The following is a 26,702-nucleotide window of genomic DNA, read 5'->3' on the forward strand; positions in this document are numbered from 1 at the left end:
CAGGCTCGACTACTCTATCCTGCGCGTATCTCAGTCCTTTAATCTTCGCTCGACTCGTGATGCCTGATGAGATCCAAAATGGCGATGTCCAGCTCCACACGTGAACTCTTTGCAGAAGGAGTGAGAGCTGCACTGGAGAGTTGGCCGGTTCTGCAGGCAAGACACCGTTCAACCTACTCCTTCCAGATACTCCATGGAAGCTGTACTAATTAATTCTAACTGTAATTAATGCTAATGAATGCTAGCTTTAATGTATGTTAACTGTAATGCATGCTAACTGTGCTAATGAATGCTAGCTGGTCAGACTACTGCTTGACCTTACTCCTAGAACCCACCTCACCCCTGCCCACTTCGACAACCTAGGATGGCTTAGAGTAGACGACAGAGTACAACAACTTGCAATGGGCCTGGTCTACAAGATACACTACACGACCAAGGTACCCATGTACATGTCAAAATACTTCCCAAAGGTCAGTGAATACCACGATCACAACACCAGAGGGAGCTCCACAAATCATGTCAAACCCAGATTCGGCTCAAATAAGGGACTAAACACGTTTCGCAATTATGCCACATCAATGTGGAACGCCCTACCCAAAGCTGTAAAGGAATGTGGATCACTACCCACTTTCAAAACCTCTCTCAAGGGACACCTACGGGAGACTGCAATTCAACACTGGCCCCTGTAAATATCCTAACCCAATCATTCCAACCCCCTCCAATGTACAGTCATTTACCTAGTATGGTTTTGTCAATAGTTCAATGTACAATTGTGTTTGTTTGTACAGTGTCTCCTCCCCCCCCCCCTCAATGTACAGTGTTACTTGTTTATACAGTATGCCCCCCGCCCCCCCCCCCCCCCCCAACCACCTCCAATGTAAATTACCCAGTATGGTTGTCAATATCCCAATGTACCCAACCCCCCCCACCCAACCTCCAATGTACAGTTTCTACGTCAAATGTATATACTCCCTTTTCTTGACTCCTTCTGTATCACAAACAGTACTGTATTTGCAAATCTGGTATGTCATAAATGTATAGATGTAGCAGTACTGACTATCTGTATGTCATGTATGTCATATATGTCTATATGAATTGAAAATGGGGGACCCTGATGGAAACAAGACAAACGTCTTTCTCAGGTCTGCATCCCCTTAACAATTGTATGTATTGAGCCGTACTGTATTGTACCCATTCTGCAATCTGTTAAATAAAGTTTTCATTCATTCATTCATTCAGCTGTAGTTGTGTTATTGAATGTAAGGTGAGTAGCTGCAGGGCTAGTTGATTACAGATTGCAGAATGGGTACAGTACAGTACAGCTCACAATTGTTAAGGGGATGCAGACCAGAGAAAGACTTTCGTCTTGTTTAATCAGGGTCCCCCATTTTCAATTCATCATAACATATATGACACACACGACATACAGATAGACCGTACTGCTGCTACATCTATACATTTATGACATACCAGATTTGCAAATACAGTACTGTTTGTGATACGAAAAGTGTCCAGAAAAAGAGTGTATATACATTTGTCGTAGAAACTGTACGTTGGGGGGGGGGGGGGGGGGGGACACACACTACATTGGAATACATATCGGCGAGCCATATGCATAACATCATACATGTTATTCCTCTGGTTGATTGACTGATTGATTGACATTTTTAGATTGCAGAATGGGTACAATACAGTACAGCTCAATACACACAATTGTTAAGGGGATGCAGACCAGAGAAATACTTTCGTCTTGTTTACATCTGGGTCCCCCTTTTTCAATTCATAACATTCTACGGCAGTGCATTTATACATGTTATTCCTCTGGTCTGAGACCGTGAATGATACACGTTATTCTTCTGGTCTGAGACGGTACGAAAATATTAGTGAAAATTAGCAACTCACTCAAATCCTAAAACTCAAACTTGTGATGTCATCAGGTATTGATTGATTGATTGATAGATTGAAAATTGTATTAAGATCCTAACAGTAAACATATACCGTACATACGAGGGGGAGGGTAATATTGAATTCTGAAATTCAAATCTATAAAAGACTATTAGCAGGTTTCTGACTAAATAAGAGCAATACATAAAGTGAATCACTGTATACCCATATAATGAGTATACAAATAGACTAAAAGTAGCACAATAAAATAGCTATCATTTAGGCATGATCTCCAAGCCTGATGTAATATTTTTTCCCTCATATGTTCTGAACCAGTTTAATACATAGTCAGAACGTAGACTATTCCATGTATTCATTGCACTCCATATACAATGAGGGAAATAAGTATTGAACACATCAGCATTTTGCCCTGTAAATATATTTCCAATGTGGCCATTCAAGTGAAATTTTCACCAGACTTTGGTATTAACTCAGGGAATCCAGACAAAAAAATCAAAACTTTAAAGTCCATACAAAAAAAAAAAAAAATGTATCTACCTTTTCTCCCCATTTTCTATTTTTCTCCCATCCCAATTTCCTATTGTCCAATCCTACCCTCCCCTGTCTCGAACGTTGTTAGACCATGCCTCCCACTGGTCGACTGCAGTGAGGACCAAGCCTTGCATCATGTGTCCCCTCCGCGTGTATATTTTCCCTAACGCACTTTCACTTCCGCGTTCGGGTTCCGCGATCTGATTAGCCACTGACGTTTCTCTCAGCGCCAATCACGTTACGCCTAGTTCTATTACTGGTTAAGCTTGGCGACTCTTTCGAAGTTGGTTAAGGTTAGAGTTTGGTTTAGAGCAGGGCGATAGACCACCAGCCCTGATTCCAAACTCTAACCTTAACCAACTTCGAAAGAGTCGCCAAGCTTAACCAGTGATAGAACTAGGCGTTAGCTAGCTAGCAGGCTGTTAGAGGCATAACTAGGCGTAACGCGATTGGCGCTGAGAGAAACGTCAGTGGCCAATCAGATCGTGGAAGTGAAAGTGTGTTAGGGAAAATATACACGCGTCCCCTCCGGTACACGAGGAGGCAGCTGTCGCATCTTTTCACCTGTACAGCGCGATCTCTCAGCGGCTAGGAGTAACGCGTGGGAGGCTCACGCTGCCCCCGTTGCTTCCTGATTCTGCTGTACAGGCACACCAACCGACCTGTAGGAGTCGCTGTCCACAACGTCCGATCCCCACCCACCGGCTTTCCCACCCTCTAATACTGCCAATTGTATTAGTATGAACGACCAGCCAAGCCGGAAGCAACGCAGAGAGCTGGGCTCGAACCCAGCATCTCCTGCGTTAGTGGCGAGCGCCTTGTCCACTGCGCCACTTAGCCGCCTCATAAATAAAGTTATGTGTAATAGAGTGGAATGACATAGGAAAAAAGTATTGAACACACTAACTGAAATTAATTCAATACTTTGTTTGTAATGACAGCTTCAAGGACACTTTCTGTATGATGTAACTAATCACCCGCAGTATTCAGGTGTGATTTTGGCCCATTCCTCTACACAGATGTAGAGGAATTAATGTTTAATGTTTAGATTTTGTCTGGATTTCTTGAGTTAATACCAAAGTCTGGTGCAAATTTAGCTTGAATACACTCATTGGAAATACATTTACTTAACAAAATGTTGATGTGTTCAATACTTATTTCCCCCACTGTACATTGCCATGTGTTGCATTTTGTTATATACAGGACTAGGAAGTCGAGAGGTTTAGTTTGTTATACAGTATAGGAAGTCAAGAGGTTTAGTTTGTTATATACAGGACTAGGAAGTCAAGAGGTTTAGTTTGTTATACAGGACTAGGAAGTCAAGAGGTTTAGTTCATTATACATTTACATTTAGTCATTTAGCTGATGTTTTTTTTAGGGATGCACCGAAATTTCGGCCACCGAAAGTTTTCGGCCGAAAATGGCCAAAAATGGCCTTTCGGCTTTTGGCCGAAAGAGTTTTTTCACCGAAAATATATCACCGAAACAGAAACAACCTGTAACCTAACGCGTGTTGTTGTGATGATGTCATCAAAACGCGGCTTCAGTCATTACATGCGCAACGTGAGCTCTTCAGTCCTGTGTTCTGCAGCCTGTGATAACTCCTCTTGGGAGTCGCACTGTTTCTATGTAAACTCTGCGCGCAGCCGCAACGCGTCCAATAAATGTGTCTTTAACATGCTTTATATCGTCGCCATTACTATATGCCCGTCGCGGTTAAAAACCTTAACTAACGTTAGCGTTAAGCTAGCTAACAACGCTTCAGTTCCTCTTTCACTCGTCTTTCTAGTCTGCTATAAGCTATTCTCCCTCTCATGTGTGCAGATCTTTATGCAGTTTTAAAGCACCTTGGCTTTGTTCTGAATGCACTTGGTTGTAGTTAACCTACAGAGAAAAGAAAATGCACTTGACTTTTAACAATATTATTTAAGTTAAGTTTTGCCATAATCATGTCTTTTGTCATAATCAGGTAGCTGAACAAAAAGAAATACATTATATATATATATTTCTATTAATCATTTTCGGCATTCGGTTTTCGGCCAACTGTTTCCTATTTTCGGTATCGGTTTCGGCCAAGAATTTCCCATTCGGTGCATCCCTAGTTTTTATCCAAAGCGACTTACAAGTTCTGTACGCAGGAAGGGTACAACTCTTTCAGCTGAGTAACAATGTTCATCAAACAGTGTTGAAAATTGGGTGCTACAGTGTTGAGTGCATAGTAGTAAAGACATATTAGTATAGTAGGAAGAGTGCATGATAGTCTGTAATATTATGTAAGAAGGTTAGTGTTTTTTTCAATTCAGATATTGATTGAAGTGCGTCTTTAGTCGACGGCGAAAGATTGGTCGGGTTTTGTCTGTCCTAACTGGTGGGAAGTTCGTTCCACCATGTTATATACAGGACTAGGAAGTCGAGAGGTTTAGTTTTTTATACAGGACTAGGAAGTTGAGATGTTTATCTGAAACTGTTTTATTTTCCATACGACGTGTTTTTCTTCTGTAGGCCTACATGTTTTGATTGATATTTGATGTTGCATTGTTTTCATGACTTGGTATGTTTTTTAATGACTTGTTGAAATAAAGGGGAGGACTTTGAATAAGCGTTCTGGGCTTATTTCCTTTCCTGCACAATTAACATTAACTTAAATTGTAGATATTATAACAGATTCATATAAAACATGTTTTATTTCCATATTGCTGTACACATTATAACGGATGAATGTAATATGTGTTTTATTTGCCATATTGCTATAGATGTTATAACAAATGTATATAGAACATGTTTTATTTCCATATTGCTGTAGATATAATAATATTCATATAAACATGTTTTATTTTCCAGATTGCAGTAGAAATGATAACAGATTTATATGACATGGTTTATTTTACAGATCGCTGTAGATAATGGCTTCGGAGGCGTGTATGGGCAGCAGAAGGCTGACTGGATGGTGGACATTGTCCAACAGTATTTCCATGACAACGGTAAGTAACTAACATTAACCAGCTAACTAACCACTGCTTTGGGAGCTGTCATGGTTGTCCTCTCATTCCACTCCTGTGGAAGCTGTCAAGGCTGTCCTCTCATTCCACTGCTGTGGAAACTCAAGGCTGTCCTCAGTCCACTGCTGTGGACGCTGTCATGGTTGTCCTCGCATTCCACTGCTGTGGAAGCTGTCAAGGCTGTCCTCTCAGTCCACTGCTGTGGAAGCTGTCCTCTCATTCCAACGCGGCTGTCCTCTCAGTCCACTGATTGTCTTTAGGGGCTTTCTCAACTTTTGTAGCGTTTTGTGTTTTTGTCTTGGTGAATTCATTATTTCCTAGAAAATGTGAAGCACATCAATATGCATTTATAGTCTCCTCCATCTCTCTTCTATCTCCTGTGTGTGTAGCTGACCTCCAGGAATATGAGGTAGAAGACTTTATATCAGAACTGATTGACCAGGAGTTTAACACCGTGGTGGACGATGGCAGCTTACCTCAGGTACAGTGTCAACATTATGGCCAATCATCTCACTGTGTATCCTTAGCTTGAATTCACTGGTGAAAATGAAGATTCTGAAATATTGTGTAGCTATGCATCTAATTAAGTTGCATATATAGTTGATTTAAGATTGAATGGCGTCTAATTGAGTGGCCCAGAAATGACTCTGCTAATGGTTCAGTCACTACTACTATCAGAAGTGACTCTGCCAATGGTGCAGTCACTACTACTATCAGAAATTACTCTGCCAATGGTGCAGTCACTACTACTGAGAGTCCAGTCAGTGGCATTGAAGGGACAGTTGCTACTGAGTAATAATGCTAATCAGATGTATTTACAATGTTATAGTATTATTATGTACAGTGATATACTGTAGGTATAAAGACCCTATGGTAGTAGGCTAAGTCATACTGGCCAGCAGTATAACTAGTGGGAGTAGGTAAGGGATATGTACAGGTATAGATATAGTATCTACAGGTATGTAAAAGGGATTATATGCAGGTATATACACAGATGTGGATAAATATATATACATACACACAGTATATACAGAACTATTGTACATGCTATCATACCAAGTTATATGGGGTAATCTACAGGTATATAAAAGGATTATGCAGGTATATTCAGACGGATGTGGATACATATATATACAGTAATATAAATATATATATACAGCATTATTGTTACTGTATGTTATATGGGCTAGTTTAAGGTAGGTAGTTATGATTACAGTGTAAGGCAGTTACACTTCTCTCCTCCTCCAGGTGTGCCAGACTCTCTGCCAGTTGTATAGACAGTGCCAGCAGGGAGCGCTGGCTGAGGTCAGAAAAGCTGTGGACAAGCTGGCACAGAGGAAATCCTTAGAGAGGGCAAAGGTCACGGCTGTGCCCACACCAGACGACCAGGCAGGGGAGGAGAGTGAGGAGAGCGAGGAGGTGAGCAAACCAGAAGCTCTCAAAGCAGAAACAAAGAAACCTTTTCTTTTAATGAGTTAGTCTGAAAAACATCCTAAATATTTTCTTTTCCCGATTCTCCGGACCAGGACATGGAGTGTGACGGTGCCAGTGGCTCCACTCACAAGACCAAACCCCACCCACCTCCACCCCCCACTCCTGAGGAGGATGATGGATGGACAGTGGTCCGCAAGAAGAAATGAATGAAAGAAGAGAAGGGAGGAGCAGAGGAGGGCAGAAGAACGATTGATAAGCAGTTGAAGAGCTGCTCCTGCATGACTGCATTCATTTACAGGACAATAATGACAGAAACACAATTTGGAAGATTTCTTTTTACATTTTAAAGAGTTATTAAGTAGACTGTTGGATTAGGACTAAGGACTAAGAGTGTTGTTGGTTAGGAGCGGCCCAAGGGTTTCTGAGAGACATCGGTGAAACGATTGACACTGTGCTCCACCAATCCAGACTTCCTCTTGACATGAGAGCTCCGACACTGAAACATATGTTTTACCGACTGAACTGGAGTGGAGAGCTTGAAGATTCAAGAAAAGGTGATGAGAAGTGAACTACGAATACCGAAACGTGTTCAGCTGAAAGAGTTGTACCCTTCCTGCTGACTTGTCGTACAGAACTTGTAAGTCGCTTTGGATAAAAGCTAAATGACAAAATGTAAATGTAAACGTGCTCTCCCAGCATCTGGATAATAATGTTATTGTAATTTCTTGTGGAAATTCGCAGAGGCTGATAGTAGCCCAGTTTATCTGGACAGCAATGGTTTATCTGGATAGCAAGTTTATCTGGACAGTAACAGTTTATTTATCTGGACAGTAACAGTTTATCAGGACAGCAACAGTTTATCTGGATAGCAAGTTTATCTGGACAGCAGCAGTTTATTTATCTGGACAGCAACAATTGAAACACTGCACTATTTCAAGCTCCCAAAAATGCTGAGAACTGTTAATGGTAGAAATGAGGGCCACGTTTCTAATGTCTTTAGAAATACATACTGCATATTTTTTGTATTCCCCATATAATCTGAATAATAGCCCGATCAGAAGAGACTGTCTTGTGTAACCACCTCAATCAGAAGAGACTGTCCCGGTTGAGGGGTGGTATAAACCTTTGATAATCAGTTCAATAGGAAGATATAATAGCCATGCTCCCCTTAAAGTGGTCCTTTCTCTCTAACATCTAAGCTTTTTGACATCGTTAAGTGACGTGAAGAAGTTAGAATATAATAGAAATACTTTTATTATCCTGAGGGAAATTTGACACTGCAAAGCGCTCAACATTAAACATTTAGACAGAACAGGTGATGAATAAGAATAACAAAACAAATCAAATTGCCTAAGATAAGAATAGAATAAAAATGGAATAAAATATACAGTAAAAAAGTCCAGGAAGATGGTAACTGTCACTGCTCAGTGATGCAGTGAGGCACAGTGATGCATTGTATAGTCTGATGGCTGTTGGAATGAAGGACTTCCTGTGCCGTTCAGTGCTGCATTTAGGTAGTGTGAGCCTAGCACTGAACATGCTCCTCCTGTCAGCCAAGTCTGTGTATAGTGGGTGGGAGGGGTTTTCCCTGATGCCCTGGAGCTTAGCAAGGCTCCTCCTCTCCGCCACCCTCGCTAGGGAGTCCAGCTCCACCCCAACCACACTACTGGCCTTCCTGACCAGCTTATCCAGCCTGTTTGTGTCCCCTGCTCTGTCCACTGCCCCAGCAGGTCACAGCGTACGTACAAGAAGGCGCCCGCCACCACCGACTCATAGAACATCCTCAACATCCTTGTACAGACATTGAAGGATCTCAGCCTTCTGAGGAAGTAGAGTCGGCTCTGGCCCTTCTTGTACAATATGCCCGTTTGACCCGTTCAGTTTGTTGTCGATGTGCACACCGAGGTATTTGTACTCCTCAACCATGTCCAGATTGACTCCCCTGGTGGAAACAGGGGTCACAGGTGCACTCCTCCCCAGCTCCACCACCAGTTTCCATGTAAATTCCAAAACAAAACGTTTCCGTGGCTGTCTAGCATAGCTTTACATTACAGCCAGGTACGATCTAGGTTGAAAGGCTTGAAACAACAACTTTTTCAAATGATGAACCCACGTGGGCACAATTAGTTTCACAACAATATAGGTGGTGAGTGACAGAGAGTATGTGTAGGCAGAGTCTTTCTGGGCATGCTGTCAAACAAGTAATCTGATGACATGCTTGGGGCAGTGTCAACGCAGTTCAGTTTATTTAGTGTCCATGTAAACGGTTGATTTAAAAACTCCAATCTGAATGATTTCAATTAGATTGAGGAAATATTGTCCATGTAACCGCAGCTATTGTAATTTGTACTGGAAAGTTATACCGTTTTCATAAAATTGTAAAAAAATAAGTTTTGACTTGTATTGATATGTAAACATTCGTTTTTCAAATGTTTCTATGTTATATTTTACTGTCTTTATAATCCATGTTCTGTGCTATAATAACTAGCGTATTTATAACCCATGCTCTGTGCTATAATTCTAAGCCTTTTAAGACTAGGGTTATTTACTCAATGCAGGAAAATAGATCAGGCTGTTAAATGGCCACTTTGCCAATTCTCAACCTTAATCCTAAAGTTCTGTTGTGAGGACATGTAATTGTTTTCTGACCACACCAGGGCCCTGTTCCTCGTACCTGGCTAACTGAGTTAGCCGGATAATTTTCAGCATAGCTTGACTTAAGCCAGACCTTTCCGTTCCCCGACGCTCGATTGTCTAAATCACTATGACAACAGATCAAAAAGTTTGAACCTGGTCGAGGGCAGAGTTTAGTTCAGTTAGCTCAGGGGTCAGGAACCTTTTTGACTGGGAGAGCCATAAAAGCCAAATATTTCTAAATATATTTTATTGAGAGCCATATAGTATTTTTAACGTATAATGAATTAAATATGTCTTACTTTTAATGCGACTTCTGGTGCTGCATGGTTTTGCTGATGGCCTTGTAATCTGGTTCATACGTGGTGAGGTTGAGCTTCATGCAGGCGTTGAGGCTTCCATCAGTTAAACGTGAGTGTAGGTTGGTCTTAATGTTCCTCATATCGCTGCTGTCGGGACAAAACCTCATAACTCCAAAAACCCAACTTTTCAGCAGATGAAAAAAACAAACACAATTTTGAGGGTGAATAGAGTTAGGAGGGTTAGACAGATGATCGGTTTAATGCTTTCCCATTGTTTAAACTTTGTAAAACCCACACACACATATGGAGGATGATCTACAGAGTTGATTTATATTAAAAAAAATATATTAAAAAAATGGAGTTATGAGGTTTTGTCCCGACAGCAGCGATATGCAAGAATGACTGCCCACATGCATATGTAGAGCCAAACATGGTCAATATACGGCAATACTCACGCTGCATTGTGTGGTATGTCACAGGAAGCTTGTTCCAAGTTTTAAGAATCAGCTGGTCTTCAGGTTGAAGATTTTTAATTTCTGTCCACTTGTGTTCCCTCGCCAGCTCTGCTCGCTATATCTTCAGCTACAGATACTATTAGCTGTATCTTCAAAACTAATTTCTGTTTACTTTTAAATGACACAGTATTATTAAGAAATATCACAAGTATTAAAAAAAAAAAAAAAATTTTTTTTTTTTTTTTTTTTACTCAAAAAATTCTGGGAGCCATATGCTGTCACCAGAAGAGCCATATATGGCTCGCGAGCCATAGGTTCCCGACCCCTGAGTTAGCTGGATAAACCACGGCCACACCCTCGCAAAGAAATGCCAGCTCGCTTCCTGAAATAATTCTCAGTCTAGATCCCATTATACCATTCTGAATTATGTTTTTGTGCTTAGTTTTTCTAGAGGGGGCTTTTGAAATGTAAAAGAATAGACCTAAAATGCTGATACTAAATTTACTTTGTCCTAAATAATGCACGTTATATATACGGCGCTCGTGAGGTGCGATATACACATTATGTGGTTATTTTAATAACGTGCAGCATTGCAAATGTGAATCCCGCTGGGATGTTTTTAATGAATGAAACCTATCGCTCGTTCATATTCTCCGCTGTGGATGTTTAACGGGGCGCCTGGATTTAGTTTCATTCAAGCATAAATTGAAGTCTTCATGCATGGATTGTGGATATGAATTACGACGAATCTGAATATGTGGATTGTTGAATTGTCACTGTCACTCACGTTATTGTGATGTAACTGGGATTAAAATGTTTGAGGAGATGCGCTGTTTGATTTGATGACGTGGACGTGACTTGAGAAAATTAATGAGCAATTGCAAGCCTTTGATGTTTTGATGAATGCATTTGAGAAAATGCATTTATCTGTTCAAGCACTGTTAGTGTTATCTGATATATATTGAAATTCTTTATTTGGAATTACCCCTTGAGATGAACCATCTCGTTTTCAAGGGGGTCCACAGCTTACAGAATACATACATTAATATGTATTCAACATAACAAAACAAAGAAGCAAACAAAAACCAAACACAAAACAAAATAGAATTAATAATAAACAGGTTCAAACAACATCAAACAAGAGGAACATAAGACAACCAAACAACAAAACACAAGCACATATTCAAGTGATTGCTTCAAAGATCTGTTATACTATTATTGGTGGAAACATGAACAAGTAATCTCAAGGTGAGAGGACAGCACAGTTTTAAACAGTTGTGATGATGTTATAGCTCGAATATGAACTGGGAGATTATTCCAGTCAGATGGACCTTTGAACATGAATGCTTTTTTGCCAACTGAGGTAGTAACATTTGTTGGAACTTTAAAAAATAGCTGTGCACAGTGTCTTAGTTGATGTATAGAGGTGAAAGGGTCCATATACTGTTTGAGATATTGCGGATAATTGAAGTGAATACATTTAAAAATGAACTGTAACCAGTGCTGCTGTCGTCTTACTGTGGGGGCTGGCAAATTAAGATTTTCATACATGGTGCAGTGGTGTGTCAAATATGGGCAGCCAAGAGCAAATCTGCATAGACGGTTGAATAGTGTGTTTAGTGGAAGAAGGTTGGTTTTAGATGCAGTTTGGTAAACTACGTCAGCGTAATCCATGATGGGTAAGATTAGTTGCTGAACCAGTTTCTTTCTGACAGGGAGTGTGAAACATTTTCTGTTGCGGTAGAGAACACCAGCACTAAAGTTGACTTTTCTAACAATATTATCTATGTGATATTTATATGAGAGTTCTGAATCAAGCCATAGACCAAGGTATTTAATGTGATCAACTCTATGCAGTTGTGTACCGTCCAGACAAGTGATATTAAATGGTTGATTAATGGTTTTGGATGCAAGGTTACGGGTGGTCCCAAAGAGCATAGTGTTAGTTTTAGTTTTGTTGATTAAAAGTTTATTAGCCGAGAGCCATGATTCGAGTTTATTGAAATTTGATTGCAGTGATAACTGAATTTGAGGTAAGGTAATTAGAGATGTATATATCACTGTGTCGTCGGCATAGAGTTGAGTATTACAACCTGTGAAAATTGAGGGGAGATCATTAATAAATATTGAAAACAAGAGCGGGCCTAATGTTGAGCCTTGTGGCACCCCACATTCCTGTACTGCCAATTCAGATCTACCATCCTGTATAGCAACACATTGTTTTCTGTTGTGCAGATATGAATTAAACCAAAGCAGGGCATTGCGTGAGAGGCCAATAGCATACAGTTTGTCCAATAGGAGATAATGGTTGACCAAATCAAAGGCTTTTGTTAAATCAATAAATATTGCACCAGTGAGATTACCATTACCAGATGAAGAAAATATATCATTCGTGAGTTTTAATAAAGTAGTAGATGTGGAATGATTGGAGCGAAAACCAGATTGCGAAGGTGATAAAATATTGTTGTTGCTGAGATAATTAGACAGTTGTTTATAAATTAACTTTTCAAAGACTTTTGCTATGGAACAGATAATTGCTATTGGTCTGTAATTATTGGGATCTAGTACATTGCCTGCTTTGTGGAGAGGAGTGATTTTTGAGTGCTTCCAGATAGATGGTATTTCATGTGATAATAAAGACAGATTATAGAGATCACATAGGGGGGTACATCAAAATGTGTGGAGCAAGTTTAAGAAATTTGCTTTCTAAACCATCTAGGCCTGGGCCACTACACACTTTGAGGTCTTTTATGGCATTCAGAACATCAATAGGTGAGATTTTCGTGAACGAGAAGGTGATGAACAAGAAGGTGATTAACATGACTGGTGTCACTGGTATAAACCAAAGGTTAATCAATTCAATGCATGTATGGATGATGTCCGAAACAGATTAAAACCTGATTAATAGTGAAACTGTAGCTCCCTCCAAGCCTCTTATTTCGGGGGTCGAGCCTTGAAAACTTTTGGAACCATGTATTTATATATAAAGTACATGATACCTAAGCCGAGCTCATACAGTACAGATATCCTCATAAGTATCTATTAATTTGTATCAATTAGATACTCTTTGGGCTTGTTTTTATCTACTTATTCTTAACTAATTATTATAATTATTACAGCCGTACTGTATTGTACCCATTCTGCAATCTTTTAATAAAGTTTTAAATCAATCAATCAATGCCGTTAGAAAATCAGGATTTCTGCGATCGACACCTGCTGTCTTTTCAGGTGAGGCGGCCGCGCGCAATTATCCTGAATATCAAGTCTGGTTCGAATTAACGAGACTGAATCAGCGTTCGAGGAACAGGGAAAGTGCGGATTCAAACATCGGGTTAATTGAATCTGGATAATGGGACTTTTGATCGACTTAGTTGAACCAGGTACGGGGAATAGGGCCCAGGCCCCTGAGAAATTCCACCTGATGATGTCGCCCAGAGAGCAGACCATTAGTGAACAGTGTTCCTTCCCTCCAGTAGTTCCAGAGACTTTTAGAATGATGCCAAGGCACATTGAAGCTGTTCTGGCAGCTTGTGGTCAAACACATTAAGAGACTTTACATAGATGTGTCCTTTAATATATATATAATATATTATAAAGTGACTATATTGAACCTCTGAAATATTCCTTTAACTCAGCAGACGATGTACTAGTTTGCTGTATACCAGCTCGTATGTATTGTACAAGTAGGGCGGGCCATACTTTTGTGCAAACATGCATTTTAAGGAAATCCTAACACAAGGGGTGTCTAAAATGTGTTTTTTCTGTGGGGAATCCAAATATGGGCTTATTTTTTGGATAGGATAATTAACCTATATCATTTTGGATTTCAAAATGGCAGATTTTACCATTTAACCACTTGGTCATACATGGGTGCCAACGTGCATCTGAAGGAAATCCTATCATGCAAGGTGTCTAAATTATGGGGAATTCAAATATGATTTAATCTTTGGGATAGGACAACTCTAACCTACATCATATTGGATTCCAAAATGGCCGTTTCTACCATTTTTAACCCCTTGGTGTGCCAGAATGAATTTGGAGGAAATCCTATCATGCAAGGTGTCTAAATTATGTGTTTCTTAATGGGGAATTTATTATGAGTTAATTTTGGGGATAGGATAACTCTAACCTACATCATTTTGTATTTCTAAATTGCCAAATTTACCCATTCAAAATTTTCAAATCCCTTTAGAATATTTTAAAAGATATGGGCAATAATTTATAATGACAAAGCCATCAAATTGATTAACAAGTGAACTGCATATAACTGGATACAACTCCAAAGATCAATAATAATAATAATACTAACAATAATAAATTGTATTTGTAATGCTCAGAAATCGAAGTGCTAAATCTCGACCTCCTGACTTCTTGAACTTTGCCAGGTTTCAATGTATTGCTTGGACTCATTCTTGGACATCAGCCTCATGGTCTCCTGAGCCCTGATCCCTTTTCTTTTCTTGTGAAAAGTAGGGGAGACCGGGGTAAGTTGAGCCACATTTCATATTCAGGATCACTACATGAAGGTAATTATAGTTTTGTTGCTAACTGATATATCAGCATATATTTCAGAATGTTCACTACAATCTGAATCAGGGTGAACATAACCGTTTTGTCTCGTGGCACAATTTACCTGCATGTATGGGGTAAGTTGAGCCATCTCCCTACTTCCTCCCTTCCCATCTTCTAACACCCCTCCCCATATACCCCCACCTCCTCCCCGGATTCAGATATTCCAGTTATACACAAATCTGTATTTATTTATTAAACACAATTCAGCCTAGCTTTGTTTTAGCATTTGAAACCATTTCAACATAGGCCCGAGAATGCTTAAAGTGCGGTCTGAAAGAAAACGCGAAATCTGAATTTGAACTTGAAATATAACGAACATGCTGAACTGAAACACCGGCTCAATTTACCCCCAGAGATACCATACAGGTGCAGCTCAATAAATTAGATAAATATCGTGGAAAAGTCAATTTATTTCAGTAATTCAATAAAAAAAGTGAAACTCATATTATATTCATTACACAAAGTGAAATATTTCAAGCCTTTATTTGTTAACATTTTGAAAAGTATGGCTTACAGCTAATGAAAACCCAAAATTCAGTATCTCAGAAAATTGGAATATTACACAAGAGTAATAAAAAAAAAAGATTTGTAATATAGAAATGTCTGCATTCTGAAAAGTGTGTTCATGTATGATCACTCAGTACTTGGTTGGGGCTCCTTTTGCACGAATTACTGCATCAATGCGGCGTGGCATGGAGGCGATTAGCCTGTGGCACTGCTGAGGTGTTATGGAAGCCCAGCTTGCTTTGATAGTGGCCTTCAGCTCGTCCGCATTGTTGGGTCTGGCGTCTCTCATCTTCCTCTTGACAATACCCCATAGATTCTCTATGGGGTTCAGGTCAGGCGAGTTTGCTGGCCAATCAAGCACAGTAATATCATGGTCATAAAACCAGTTATTGGTACCTTTGGCAGTGTGGGCAGGTGCCAAGTCTTGCTGGAAAATGAAATCAACATCTCCATAAAGCTCGTCAGCAGAAGGACGCATGAAGTGCTCTAAAACCTCCTGGTAGACGGCTGCGTTGACTCTGGACTTGAGAAAACACAGTGGGCCAACACCATCAGATGCCACAGCACCCCAAATCATCACTGACTGTGGAAACTTCACACTGGACCTCAAGCAACGTGGATGATGTGCCTCTGCACTCTTCCTCCAGACTCTGGGACCTTGATTACCAAATTAAATGCAACATTTACTTTCATCTGAAAAGAGGACTTTGGACCACTGAGCAACAGTCCAGTTATTTTTCTCCTTAGCCCAGGTAAGACGCTTCTGACGTTGTCTCTGGATCAGGAGTGGCTTGACACGAGGAATGAGACAGTTGTAGCCCATGTCCTGGACACGTCCGTGTGTGGTGGCTCTTGATGCTCTGACTCCAGTCTCTGTCCACTCCTTGTGAAGCTCCCCCAAATTCTTGAATGGGCTTTGCTTGACAATCCTCTCAAGGCTTGTGCACCTTTTCCTACCACACTTTTTCCTTCCACTCAACTTTCTATGGATATGCTTGGATACAGCACTGTGTGAACAGCCAGCTTCTTTAGCAATGACCTTTTGTGGCTTACCATCCTTGTGGAGGGTGTCAATGACTGTCTTCTGGACAACCGTCAAGCCCCCCCCCCCCCCCCCCAAAGACACCCCTCTTGATTGATTTTCCAGAAAGAAAAGGTATGGCCCGCCCTAATGTACTAGCCTGTTTTATGTACTTGTTTGTATGCATGTCCAAGGAGGAAGATTTTGACCCATGGCTTCATACTGCAGTGTCTGGATCATCTCCAGTTCCCCGAGCCAGAAGAGCAGAAGCTGCAGAGATGAGACATCTGGAGTCTCTGAGGCCAAATAACTAACTGTAACCTAAACTAACCCACCCTAACTAAATTAGAGCCAGTTAGTAGACGTTTAACCTGGATACTGAACATGTGATGTGATACATGTTATAACGTGAGGACATATGATAAAACATGTTATAATAACCAATAACCATTTAACGTATTAGAAAAACATAAAAAAACCTTAACTGAAGTAGTAAAGTTGTGCGACAACCTTGACGACCCCCGTACAGTGAATTCCATAAGTCTGAGTCCAGTTTAACATTGTTATCTTGGTTATGTACTCCAGCACATTGCTCTTTAACATCAGTCACTGAGGTTACAAATCCACTTTCAGCTTTCATTTGAGGGTGTTTACATCCATAAAATACAATATCAGGAGAATCATGTAGGAGTTATAGCCATTTTTATACAGACTTCAGCCAGTCATTGATTGCAAAGGATTTGCAAACAAATACTAAATATGACAACTTTATTTGTTTATATTATACAAGTTAATCTTTTTAGGTTTAAACTAAGTTAATAAAAAAATTATATAGAATTCATATTTTTGTAATCTAATGATTCATTAATCAGATTGCTGGGTTAAAAGTCATCAATTCACTAACGGGGTTGAAACGTGTTTATTCTTTCATTCATAATTTATCATAACTTTATTGTTCACTAGAAAGAAGCATTTCCACACAAAGGGTTTGGCCACATGTATAAAACAAAAAGTGATGGCATTTCTTTTTTTCATTTCTTGTTTTTTTCATGAGGGGGGGGGGGGGGGCTAATCAAGGCACTGTTTCAACATAGAAATAAAATGTGACTGGGGAGGGGGGGGAGGAGAGAGGAAGACATATTGAAAGGAGAAGCAACTGAAAACAAACTTAACAGTTACATCTACTCATCTTATAACAGCATATCCCAGACAAGACTAGTCTTTTACAGTAACGCTGTTCAATAAATAAAAAAAACATAACCAGGGGGAGGGGCTACAGTGTGCTCTGAGACTAACATTCTTCATCTTCATCATCATCATCATCATGGTCAAAGAGGTGAAAAGAGGTCGCCTGTGTGTTCACACCACAAGATATCCATCCGTCGGTCTGTGGCTCACTAGTGTGCGTGTGTGTGTCTCTATGAGTGTAGCAACGTGTAGTGTGTGTGTAACATGTCTGTGTTAAGCTAGTGATGGAGGAGACACTGGGCAGCAGTGTGTGTAACATGTCTGTGTTAAGCTAGTGATGGAGGAGACAGTGGGCAGCAGTGTGTGTAACATGTCTGTGTTAAGCTAGTGATGGAGGAGACACTGGGCAGCAGTGTGTGTAACATGTCTGTGTTAAGCTAGTGATGGAGGAGACAGTGGGCAGCAGTGTGTGTAACATGTCTGTGTTAAGCTAGTGATGGAGGAGACAGTGGGCAGCAGTGTGTGTAACATGTCTGTGTTAAGCTAGTGATGGAGGAGACAGTGGGCAGCAGTGTGTGTAACATGTCTGTGTTAAGCTAGTGATGGAGGAGACAGTGGGCAGCAGTGTGTGTAACATGTCTGTGTTAAGCTAGTGATGGAGGAGACACTGGGCAGCAGTGTGTGTGTGTAACATGTCTATGTGTTCAGCCAGGGATGGAGCTGACACTGGGCAGCAGTAGCTCGTTTCTCAGGCTGCAGGTCCAACATGGTCAACAGGAAGTCACTGAACTGAGCAGCTCGTTCTAAAGGCCACTCGTACTTCTCCAACAACACTTCAAACAAACCCCACGGCTTCAGGTTTGAGATGTGACGCAGCTCCCCTGCAGAGACAAGGAGAAAGACACTCTTTACTTATCTCCCCTGCAGAGAGAGACAATCCTAAATGATCTCCCATGCAGAGAGAGACACTCTTTACTCATCTCCCCTGCAGAGAGAGACAACCCTAAATTATCTCCCATGCAGAGACACTCTTTACTTATCTCCCCTGCAGAGAGACAATCCTAAATTATCTCCCATGCAGAGAGACACACAGATAAAGAGAGACAATACTTACTTATCTCCCAGACAGAGGGGTAGATACAGCCAGACCGATAAGCGAGACAGGAACACAGTCTCATCAGAAAACATAAATAAAGTACTACTCATCCACAGGAAAAAAGGTACATAATGTACGTTATGTTATAGCCATAAGTTATGATGTCTACATTATATCAGCAAAAGTCCAAAACAAATCCCACAACCAGGAGTTGAACCAACAATCGTGGTCGCCGGGGAGTGCTCTCACCACTATCTAACTGAGTATAGTTAGAGTTTAGGTTCATTTTATAATTCACTTAATGGTTATGGTTAAGACATAAAGTTAGGGTTCCATCTCATGCAGGGGAAAATAAAAAAAATATCTGAAAAGGTAGAAAGTCAAATTTTCTTTGAATATGTAATATATGTACTTATTTGTAATACGTACACATGTTACATTTTTGATACAATACATACATATATTACTTATGGCTATAACATAACGTACATTATGTACCTTTTTTCCTGTGGTTGATTGGTACTTTATTTACATATTTTAAGCGAGATTGAGCAGGAGATTTACATGACCTACCTCTCCTACTCTCTGGAGTATCTCCGAGAGTGAGTGAGTGTGAGAGAGTGAGAGTGAGAGAGAGACACATGACCTACCTCTCCTGTTGAAGTACTCTCTGGAGTATCTGCCAGACAGAGCGAAGGGCACAGGAATGGCTCCCAGCAGCTCAATGATGTGGGCTATATGGTCTGCAGACAGACAGAATGTCATGTAGAGACAGACAAGACAGGCAGATCTTATCTGCAGTTATGAAGGTATACCAGTATAGTCTAGTAGGAAGAGGGGGTATCATGCACCCCCCGGAAATATACTTCTAACCAGACTTTCTAGATTGGAAAAAAAGGTGAAAAAAATGATAGGCTATGTTAACAAGTTGTCAGTGTCCCATGTATCATTTATATGCAAATTAAGGATGCGATTATCAAAAAAGTACAAAGAAATCAGTTTAATATATCTCAGCCAATATTGCAGATAACTGAACAAATTAGGTATCATTTATATGCAAATGAATGACGCCATCATCAAGAAATTAATGTCGCTATTTCAGCCAATATTGCAAATAACTGAGTAGGTTGTCTAGACCCATATTTTGAGGGTCAAAAATCATAATAAACTATTCCCAGAACGATCACCTGTTTGTGGCGAGCTAGTATGCAAATTAGTGGCACCTTTACAAAGAATAAAGCATTTTTAACAAGACACCTCATATTGTAAATGACTGAACAAAATAAGATGTGGACTCATGTTTTGAGGGTTAAAGATAGTAATACAATTTCTGAAGTGGTCACATATCTCTGGCATGCTTATATACAAGAGTGCTGCTTTCAATGCCATTTCTTACGTAGGTCTACATGTATGTAATAAGGTAAATACGTCCTCTGTTCTGAATATCTTCTTTGTTGACACAACATTCAAGTCTTTTTTCTATTTGTATTTTGTGCCGTAAACTACTAATCATCATCATCACTAAAACAATTGTCAAAGTCTATCGCTTTGATCTCCATCTCTTCCTCCGCCTCATCACACTCGTACTCTCCATCCTCCTCATCCATGTTATTTTTTGCGTAATCCGTCTCCTTATCAAGAGCTTCTTTCTCTTCTTACTCCACTTTCTGGGCCAGTACCTCAACAAGAGGAGGACGGAGGATGGGTCCAACCGTCCAGACAGGCTCTTAACACCTCCTCATCCATTGTTTTTCCCAGTCCATACTTTGATCATAGGCTTTGGGCCTCTTGAATATGGGCTGTTCTGCTCTTTTGTAGCAGGCGACTCTGAAGTTGGCTCGCTGTACATGTGGGATGAGACAGACCTTGGGAGGAGGCAGGCGTTCAATGTCTACTTTGGAGTTTGCATCCAGGACAGGTGGTAGATATAAACGGAGTACTCTCCAGTCCTCGGACAGTAGAGTGCGGGGTCCAGCAAGGGAGTGTTTTGGGTCCGCTCCTCTTTCTCCTGTATATAAATGACCTGAAAGCAGCTTGCTCATGTGACCTTTTTTTATACGCAGATGACTCCGCCCTACTAGTGTCTCACAAAGACAAACAAGTGGTTGAGCAGACATTGAGTGCAGAACTAGAGAAGGTTAGCGACTGGCTAGGCCACAACAAGCTGTCCCTCCACGTGGGGAAGACTGAGTCCATTTTATTCGGGTCAAAGGTCAGGCTCAGAAAATCGCCAGGTTTTAACATTAGAATAGGAGATACTGTTCTCACAGACAAAACATCTGTGAAATATCTCGGTTGCGTCCTGGAAAACAGCTTATCAGGGGAAAGCATGGCTCACCAAGCACTTACAAAGATAAATAACAGGACTAGATACCTAGCCAGAATCTCAAATTTTTTAGATCAGTCAGCGATGAAGATTCTTGCTGGAGCTCTCATACAGTGTCACTATGACTATGCGTGTGGCTCCTGGTACAACAGTGCCCCCAAAAGTCAGAAAATAAAACTACAGACATCACAAAACAAGCTAATCAGGGTAATACTAAGGCTACCTGCCCGAACCCACCTTGACCCATCTCACTTTGAGATCATGAGATGGCTTAAGGTGGAAGACAGAGTAAACCAGATAGGGATGTGCCTAGTTCACAGAATAGTGCACAGGGTAGTGCCAGTGTACTTTAACAACTACTTCAACCGAATCAGAGACACCCACGCATACCAAACTAGGCGCAGCTCAACTGACTTTGTGCCAGTCAGATTCAGGAGCTGCATGGGGAAGGAGTCCTTTCTGTATTCAGCAGCTGTCTATTGGAATAGTCTGCCCAGTGAACTGAAAATCATAGACAATGCCGTTAGATTCAAGTCCAGCCTGAAGACATGGCTCAAAAGGGACTATACTTGACCTAGACACTTAGCTTAAGGCACCCTTGCATGTTGTATGAGTCTGTATGTATATAAATGTTAAATGGTATATGTGATGTGTTGTGATGTCACGTTTTGTATGATGCATGTTTTAAGCATCACCCCCCCCCCCCTACAAGGACCACAATGGAAATAAGCTCTGAGCTTTTTTGTGTTCATCCTTGGCAGTATATCCCAACTGTGCTCTTCTGTCACATGTTTATTTTTTATATTGTCAAATAAAGTCATTCATTCATTCATTCATCAGCACTCATCATTTTCTGCAGCATCTTGGCTCACACAGCATCAACTGACTTCATCCGACCATGGTCATCCATAATGCATGTAAAGGACTCCATCTCCTGTTGGAGCTCATCTGTTACCAGCGCAGCGACAATGCGCCAAGCTGACTAAAAACCTTCTGGAATCTAGGGTTCTTCTGCAGATTATTCAACGGATTCACCAGTCTCTTTCCTTCAGAGTGCTGCAGTACTCGGAGCCCAGAGACTCAGCCAGTTCGGACACATTAGCTTGCAGTGCCAGTGTCGTGGTCACGGTGCCAGTGCTGTGGTCCAGGTATCTGGAGAGGTTGGTCATGCTGACATGGTAGATGAGGATCATCAGTATATAGAGAGGTTAGTCATGCTGGCATGGTAGAGGAGGATCATCAGTATGTAGAGGTTGGTCATGCTGGTAGAGGAGGATCATCAGTATATAGAGAGGTTGGTCATGCTGACATGGTAGATGAGGATCATCAGTATATAGAGAGGTTGGTCATGCTGACATGGTACAGTAGATGAGGATCATCAGTATATAGAGAGGTTGGTCATGCTGACATGGTAGAGGAGGATCATCAGTATATAGAGGTTGGTCATGCTGGTAGAGGAGGATCATCAAGGTATCTGGAGAGGTTGGTCATGCTGACATGGTAGAGGAGGATCATCAGTATATAGAGGTTGGTCATGCTGACATGGTACAGTAGATGAGGATCATCAGTATATAGAGAGGTTGGTCATGCTGACATGGTAGAGGAGGATCATCAGTATATAGAGGTTGGTCATGCTGGTAGAGGAGGATCATCAAGGTATCTGGAGAGGTTGGCCATGCTGGTAGAGGAGGATCATCAAGGTATCTGGAGAGGTTGGTCATGCTGACATGGTAGAGGAGGATCATCAAGGTATCTGGAGAGGTTGGTCATGCTGACATGGTAGAGGAGGATCATCAGTGTATAGAGATGTTGGTCATGCTGGTAGTGGAGGATCATCAGTATATAGAGGTTGGTCATGCTGACATGGTAGAGGAGGATCATCAGTGTATAGAGATGTTGGTCATGCTGGTAGAGGAGGATCATCAGTATGTAGAGAGGTTGGTCATGCTGACATGGTAGAGGAGGATCATCAGTATATAGAGAGGTTGGTCATGCTGGTAGAGGAGGATCATCAGTATATAGAGGTTGGTCATGCTGACATGGTAGAGGAGGATCATCATTATATAGAGAGGTTGGTCATGCTGGTAGAGGAGGATCATCAGTATATAGAGAGGTTGGTCATGCTGACATGGTAGAGGAGGATCATCAGTATATAGAGAGGTTGGTCATGCTGGTAGAGGAGGATCATCAGTATATGGAGAGGTTGGTCATGCTGACATGGTAGAGGAGGATCATCAGTATATAGAGAGGTTGGTCATGCTGGTAGAGGAGGATCATCAGTATATGGAGAGGTTGGTCATGCTGACATGGTAGAGGAGGATCATCAGTATTAGGGATGCACGATAATTATCGGGCCGATATCAGCAATTATGACGTCATCCCGATAAACCCGATAACGTTATTGATAGCTCCGATAATATATAATACATTTTTTGGTTAAAAGAAATCCGGTGTGGGTGGATTTGGATGAAGGGCGCTTGTTTTTATTATAGCCTCCTCCCGTTTTGCCAGTACTGTGGTAAAACTGATAGCGTGTAGTTTAGGAACAGGGAGTTTTTCACAAATCCAGCGCTCCCTTTCTTGGCTGTGACGTAGTCACGTTACATTCGGAGGCAGACAGTCGATCTGCCAATTACGTCCCACCGCTTGCACCCACCTCTTCTTCTTACCACCAATCAGAAGCTCTCATTCGTTTATTTACCTCCGGATTGTCAGCCATTACTCTACTCGGAGCTAACGTTATCTCCCCGCCAGCCACATTGACAAGTACCAGCGCTTATACATTACTGGCAAATGTCTTGTTGCACTTGTGGCAACGAGCGTTGTCAGCATCGACTTTAGTAAAATAGACCCAGACTTTTGAACGTTTCGTTCTGTCCGCCATTATGAGAGCAGAGCTGTCTGTACTCGGCAGCAGCGGCACCCGTGTGTGTGTGTGAGTGAGTGAGTGAGTGAGTGAGTGAGTGAGTGAGTGAGTGAGTGAGTGAGTGAGTGAGGGGAAGAGAGGAGAGAGCACAGCACAGCCCGCTCCCCGCGCAGGCAGAGACACCGAGGCAGGAGAGATATAGACAACGGCCAACAAGATTAGTTTGCAACGTTTAAATTCCTAAAAAAAAAACTCCATAATTTCTCGAGTACCGATAGCAGTACCGATGACGTCGGAGCTTATAAAAAAAAAATATATATATATATATATATATATATATATACATTTAAAAAAAAAAAATTATAATACAATAAATATCGGTTATCGGTATCGGTTATCGGCTTGAGGAGCATAAAGTTATCGGTATCGGTGTCAAAATCAATATCGTGCATCCCTAATCAGTATGTAGAGGTTGGTCATGCTGGTAGAGGATCATCAGTATATGGAGAGGTTGGTCATGCTGACATGGTAGAGGAGGATCATCAGTATGTAGAGGTTAGTCATGCTGACATGGTAGAGGATGGATCATCAGTATATAGAGAGGTTGGTTTGATTGATTGAAAATTGTATTAACAGATTGCAGAATGGGTACAAAATACAGTACAGCTCAATACACACAATTGTTAAGGGGATGCAGCCCAGAGAAAGACTTTCGTCTTGTTTATATCAGGGTCCCCCATTTTCATTTCATCATAACATATGACATACAGGTAGACAGTACTGTTATATCTAGACATTTATGACATACCACAGTGGTCATGCTGGTAGAGGAGGATCATCAGTATATATATATATATAACAAAAAATAACATGGATGAGGAGGATGGAGAGTACGAGTGTGATGAGGCGGAGGAAGAGATGGAGATCGAAGAGATAGACTTTTGTTTTAGTGATGATGATGATTAGTAGTTTAGGGCACAAAATACAAATAGAAAAAAAGACTTGAATGTTGTGTCAACAAAGAAGATATCCAGAACAGAGGACGTATTTACCTTATTACATACATGTAGACCTACGTAAGAAATGGCATTGAAAGCAGCACTCTTGTATATAAGCATGCCAGAGATATATGTGACCACTTCAGAAATTGTATTACTATCTTTAACCCTCAAAACATGAGTCCACGTCTTTTTTTGTTCAGTCATCTACAATATGATGCGTCTTTATTGGTAAAAATTAGGGATGCTCGATATTGGCTTTTTTACCGATACCGATATACCGATATTGTCCAACTCTTAATTTCCGAGACCGATATCAACCGATACCGATATATGCAGGGTCCCCCCCCCCCCCCCCCCCAAAAATGGAATAATTTCAGGTAATTAACATTACATATCTCTTTTTGTGGAATTAACACAACATTATGCATACTTTTGACAATAAATAAATTCAGAATTTGTTCTTACTTGCCTGGGTAAAAAAAGGTTATAGAAATGTAAAAAAAAGAAAAAAAATTGAAAACAGATACCGATATTTTCCGATATCACATTTTAATGCCGATATCGGCCGATAATATCAGACATCCCTAGTAAAAATGCTTTATTCTTTGTAAAGGTGCCACTAATTTGCGTACTAGCTCGCCACAAACAGGTGATCATTCCGGGAATAGTTTCATTATGATTTTTGACCCTCAAAATATGGGTCTCTAATTTGCATATAAATGATACATGGGACACTGACAGATACTTTCCAATCTAGAAACACTGGTTAACAATATATTTCCAGGGAGTGCATGATAGTATCCGCTTTCCTACTCAACTAATTGGTAAAAATGTGATTATTTTGTATTGACGGCACAGATTTGCATAGGCTACTTACATAGAAACATGTGATCACTCTAGGGATAGTGTTCTTTTTTTTATCTACTTTTTTCTCCCATTTTCTATTTTTCTCCCATCCCAATTTCGTATCGTCCAATTCTACCCTCCCCTGTCTCGAACGCTGTTAGGCCATGCCTCCCACAAGCCGGCTGCAATGTGGACGAAGCCTTACATCACGTGTCCCCTCCGGTACTCGAGGAGGCAGCCGTCGCATCTTTTCACCTGCACAGCGCGATCTCTCAGCGTCGGGGGTCTGCGTGGGAGGGCACGCTGCCCCCATCGCTTCCTGATTCTGCTGCGCAGGCGCACCAACTGACCTGTAGGAGTCGCTGTCCACAACGTCCGATCCCCACCCATCAGCTTCCCACCCCCTAATACTGCCAATTGTATTAGTATGAACGACCAGCCAAGCTGATAGCAATGCGGAGAGCTGGGCTCGAACCCAGCGTCTCTGGCATTGGTGGTGAGGGCCTTGCCCACTGCACAACCTAGCCGCCCTAGGGATAGTGTTCTTGTAATCTTTGACCCTCAAAACATGGGTCTAGACACCTAATTTGTTCAGTTATCTGCAATATTGGCTGAGATATATTAAACAGATTTTTTTGCGATTATCTTTTGATAATCACGTCCTTAATTTGCATATAAATGATACTTTGACACTCTGGCAACTTGTTAACATAGCCTATCATATTTTTCACCTTTTTTCCAATCTAGAAAGTCTGGTTAGAAGTATATTCCCGGGAGGTGCATGATACCCCCCTCTTCCTACTAGACTAGTACTATTAGGATTATTCTTCCTATTATTATTTTATTTTATTTTATCTGCTAAAAGTATCTGAGACTCAGCAACCATAGGTCCTGACCAACCACATGCAGTAGGTGGGTTCCTATGGCCCCCAATACTACAAATCATGTCAGCCAGATGGTGGCACTATAACAAAGAATCAAACTTAAAAGGCCATAACTCCCAAGCCATAGGTCAGATC

At 41.0% G+C, this 26,702-nt stretch overlaps 2 protein-coding genes across 3 annotated transcripts in view; one reads left to right on the forward strand and one right to left on the reverse strand.

Moving 5' to 3' along the window:
• Positions 1 to 78: 78 nt before the first annotated feature.
• tsr2 (TSR2 ribosome maturation factor) lies at positions 79 to 9,634 on the forward strand (the record flags this gene model as incomplete). Its single annotated transcript, XM_084333651.1, has 5 exons — positions 79 to 156; positions 5,327 to 5,417; positions 5,825 to 5,916; positions 6,684 to 6,854; positions 6,962 to 9,634. 5 exons carry the CDS (start codon positions 79 to 81, stop codon positions 7,073 to 7,075), a joined length of 546 nt encoding a protein of 181 aa, XP_084189777.1. The 3' UTR covers positions 7,076 to 9,634.
• Positions 9,635 to 17,266: 7,632 nt separating this feature from the next.
• Positions 17,267 to 26,702, reverse strand: part of srpk3 (SRSF protein kinase 3) — a 77,699-nt gene continuing 68,263 nt past the window's right edge. For both annotated transcript variants that reach the window (XM_084333747.1, XM_084333746.1), the window contains exons 16-17: positions 19,295 to 19,387; positions 17,267 to 18,429 (exon numbers count right to left, since the gene is read on the reverse strand). In XM_084333747.1, the coding sequence (XP_084189873.1) occupies positions 18,245 to 18,429; positions 19,295 to 19,387 (278 nt within the window). In that variant the 3' untranslated portion in view covers positions 17,267 to 18,244. The remainder of the gene's footprint in view (positions 18,430 to 19,294; positions 19,388 to 26,702) is intronic.

This window comes from Notolepis coatsorum (assembly GCF_963971535.1).
Source record: "Notolepis coatsorum genome assembly, chromosome: 17".
Lineage (NCBI taxonomy): Eukaryota > Metazoa > Chordata > Actinopteri > Aulopiformes > Paralepididae > Notolepis > Notolepis coatsorum.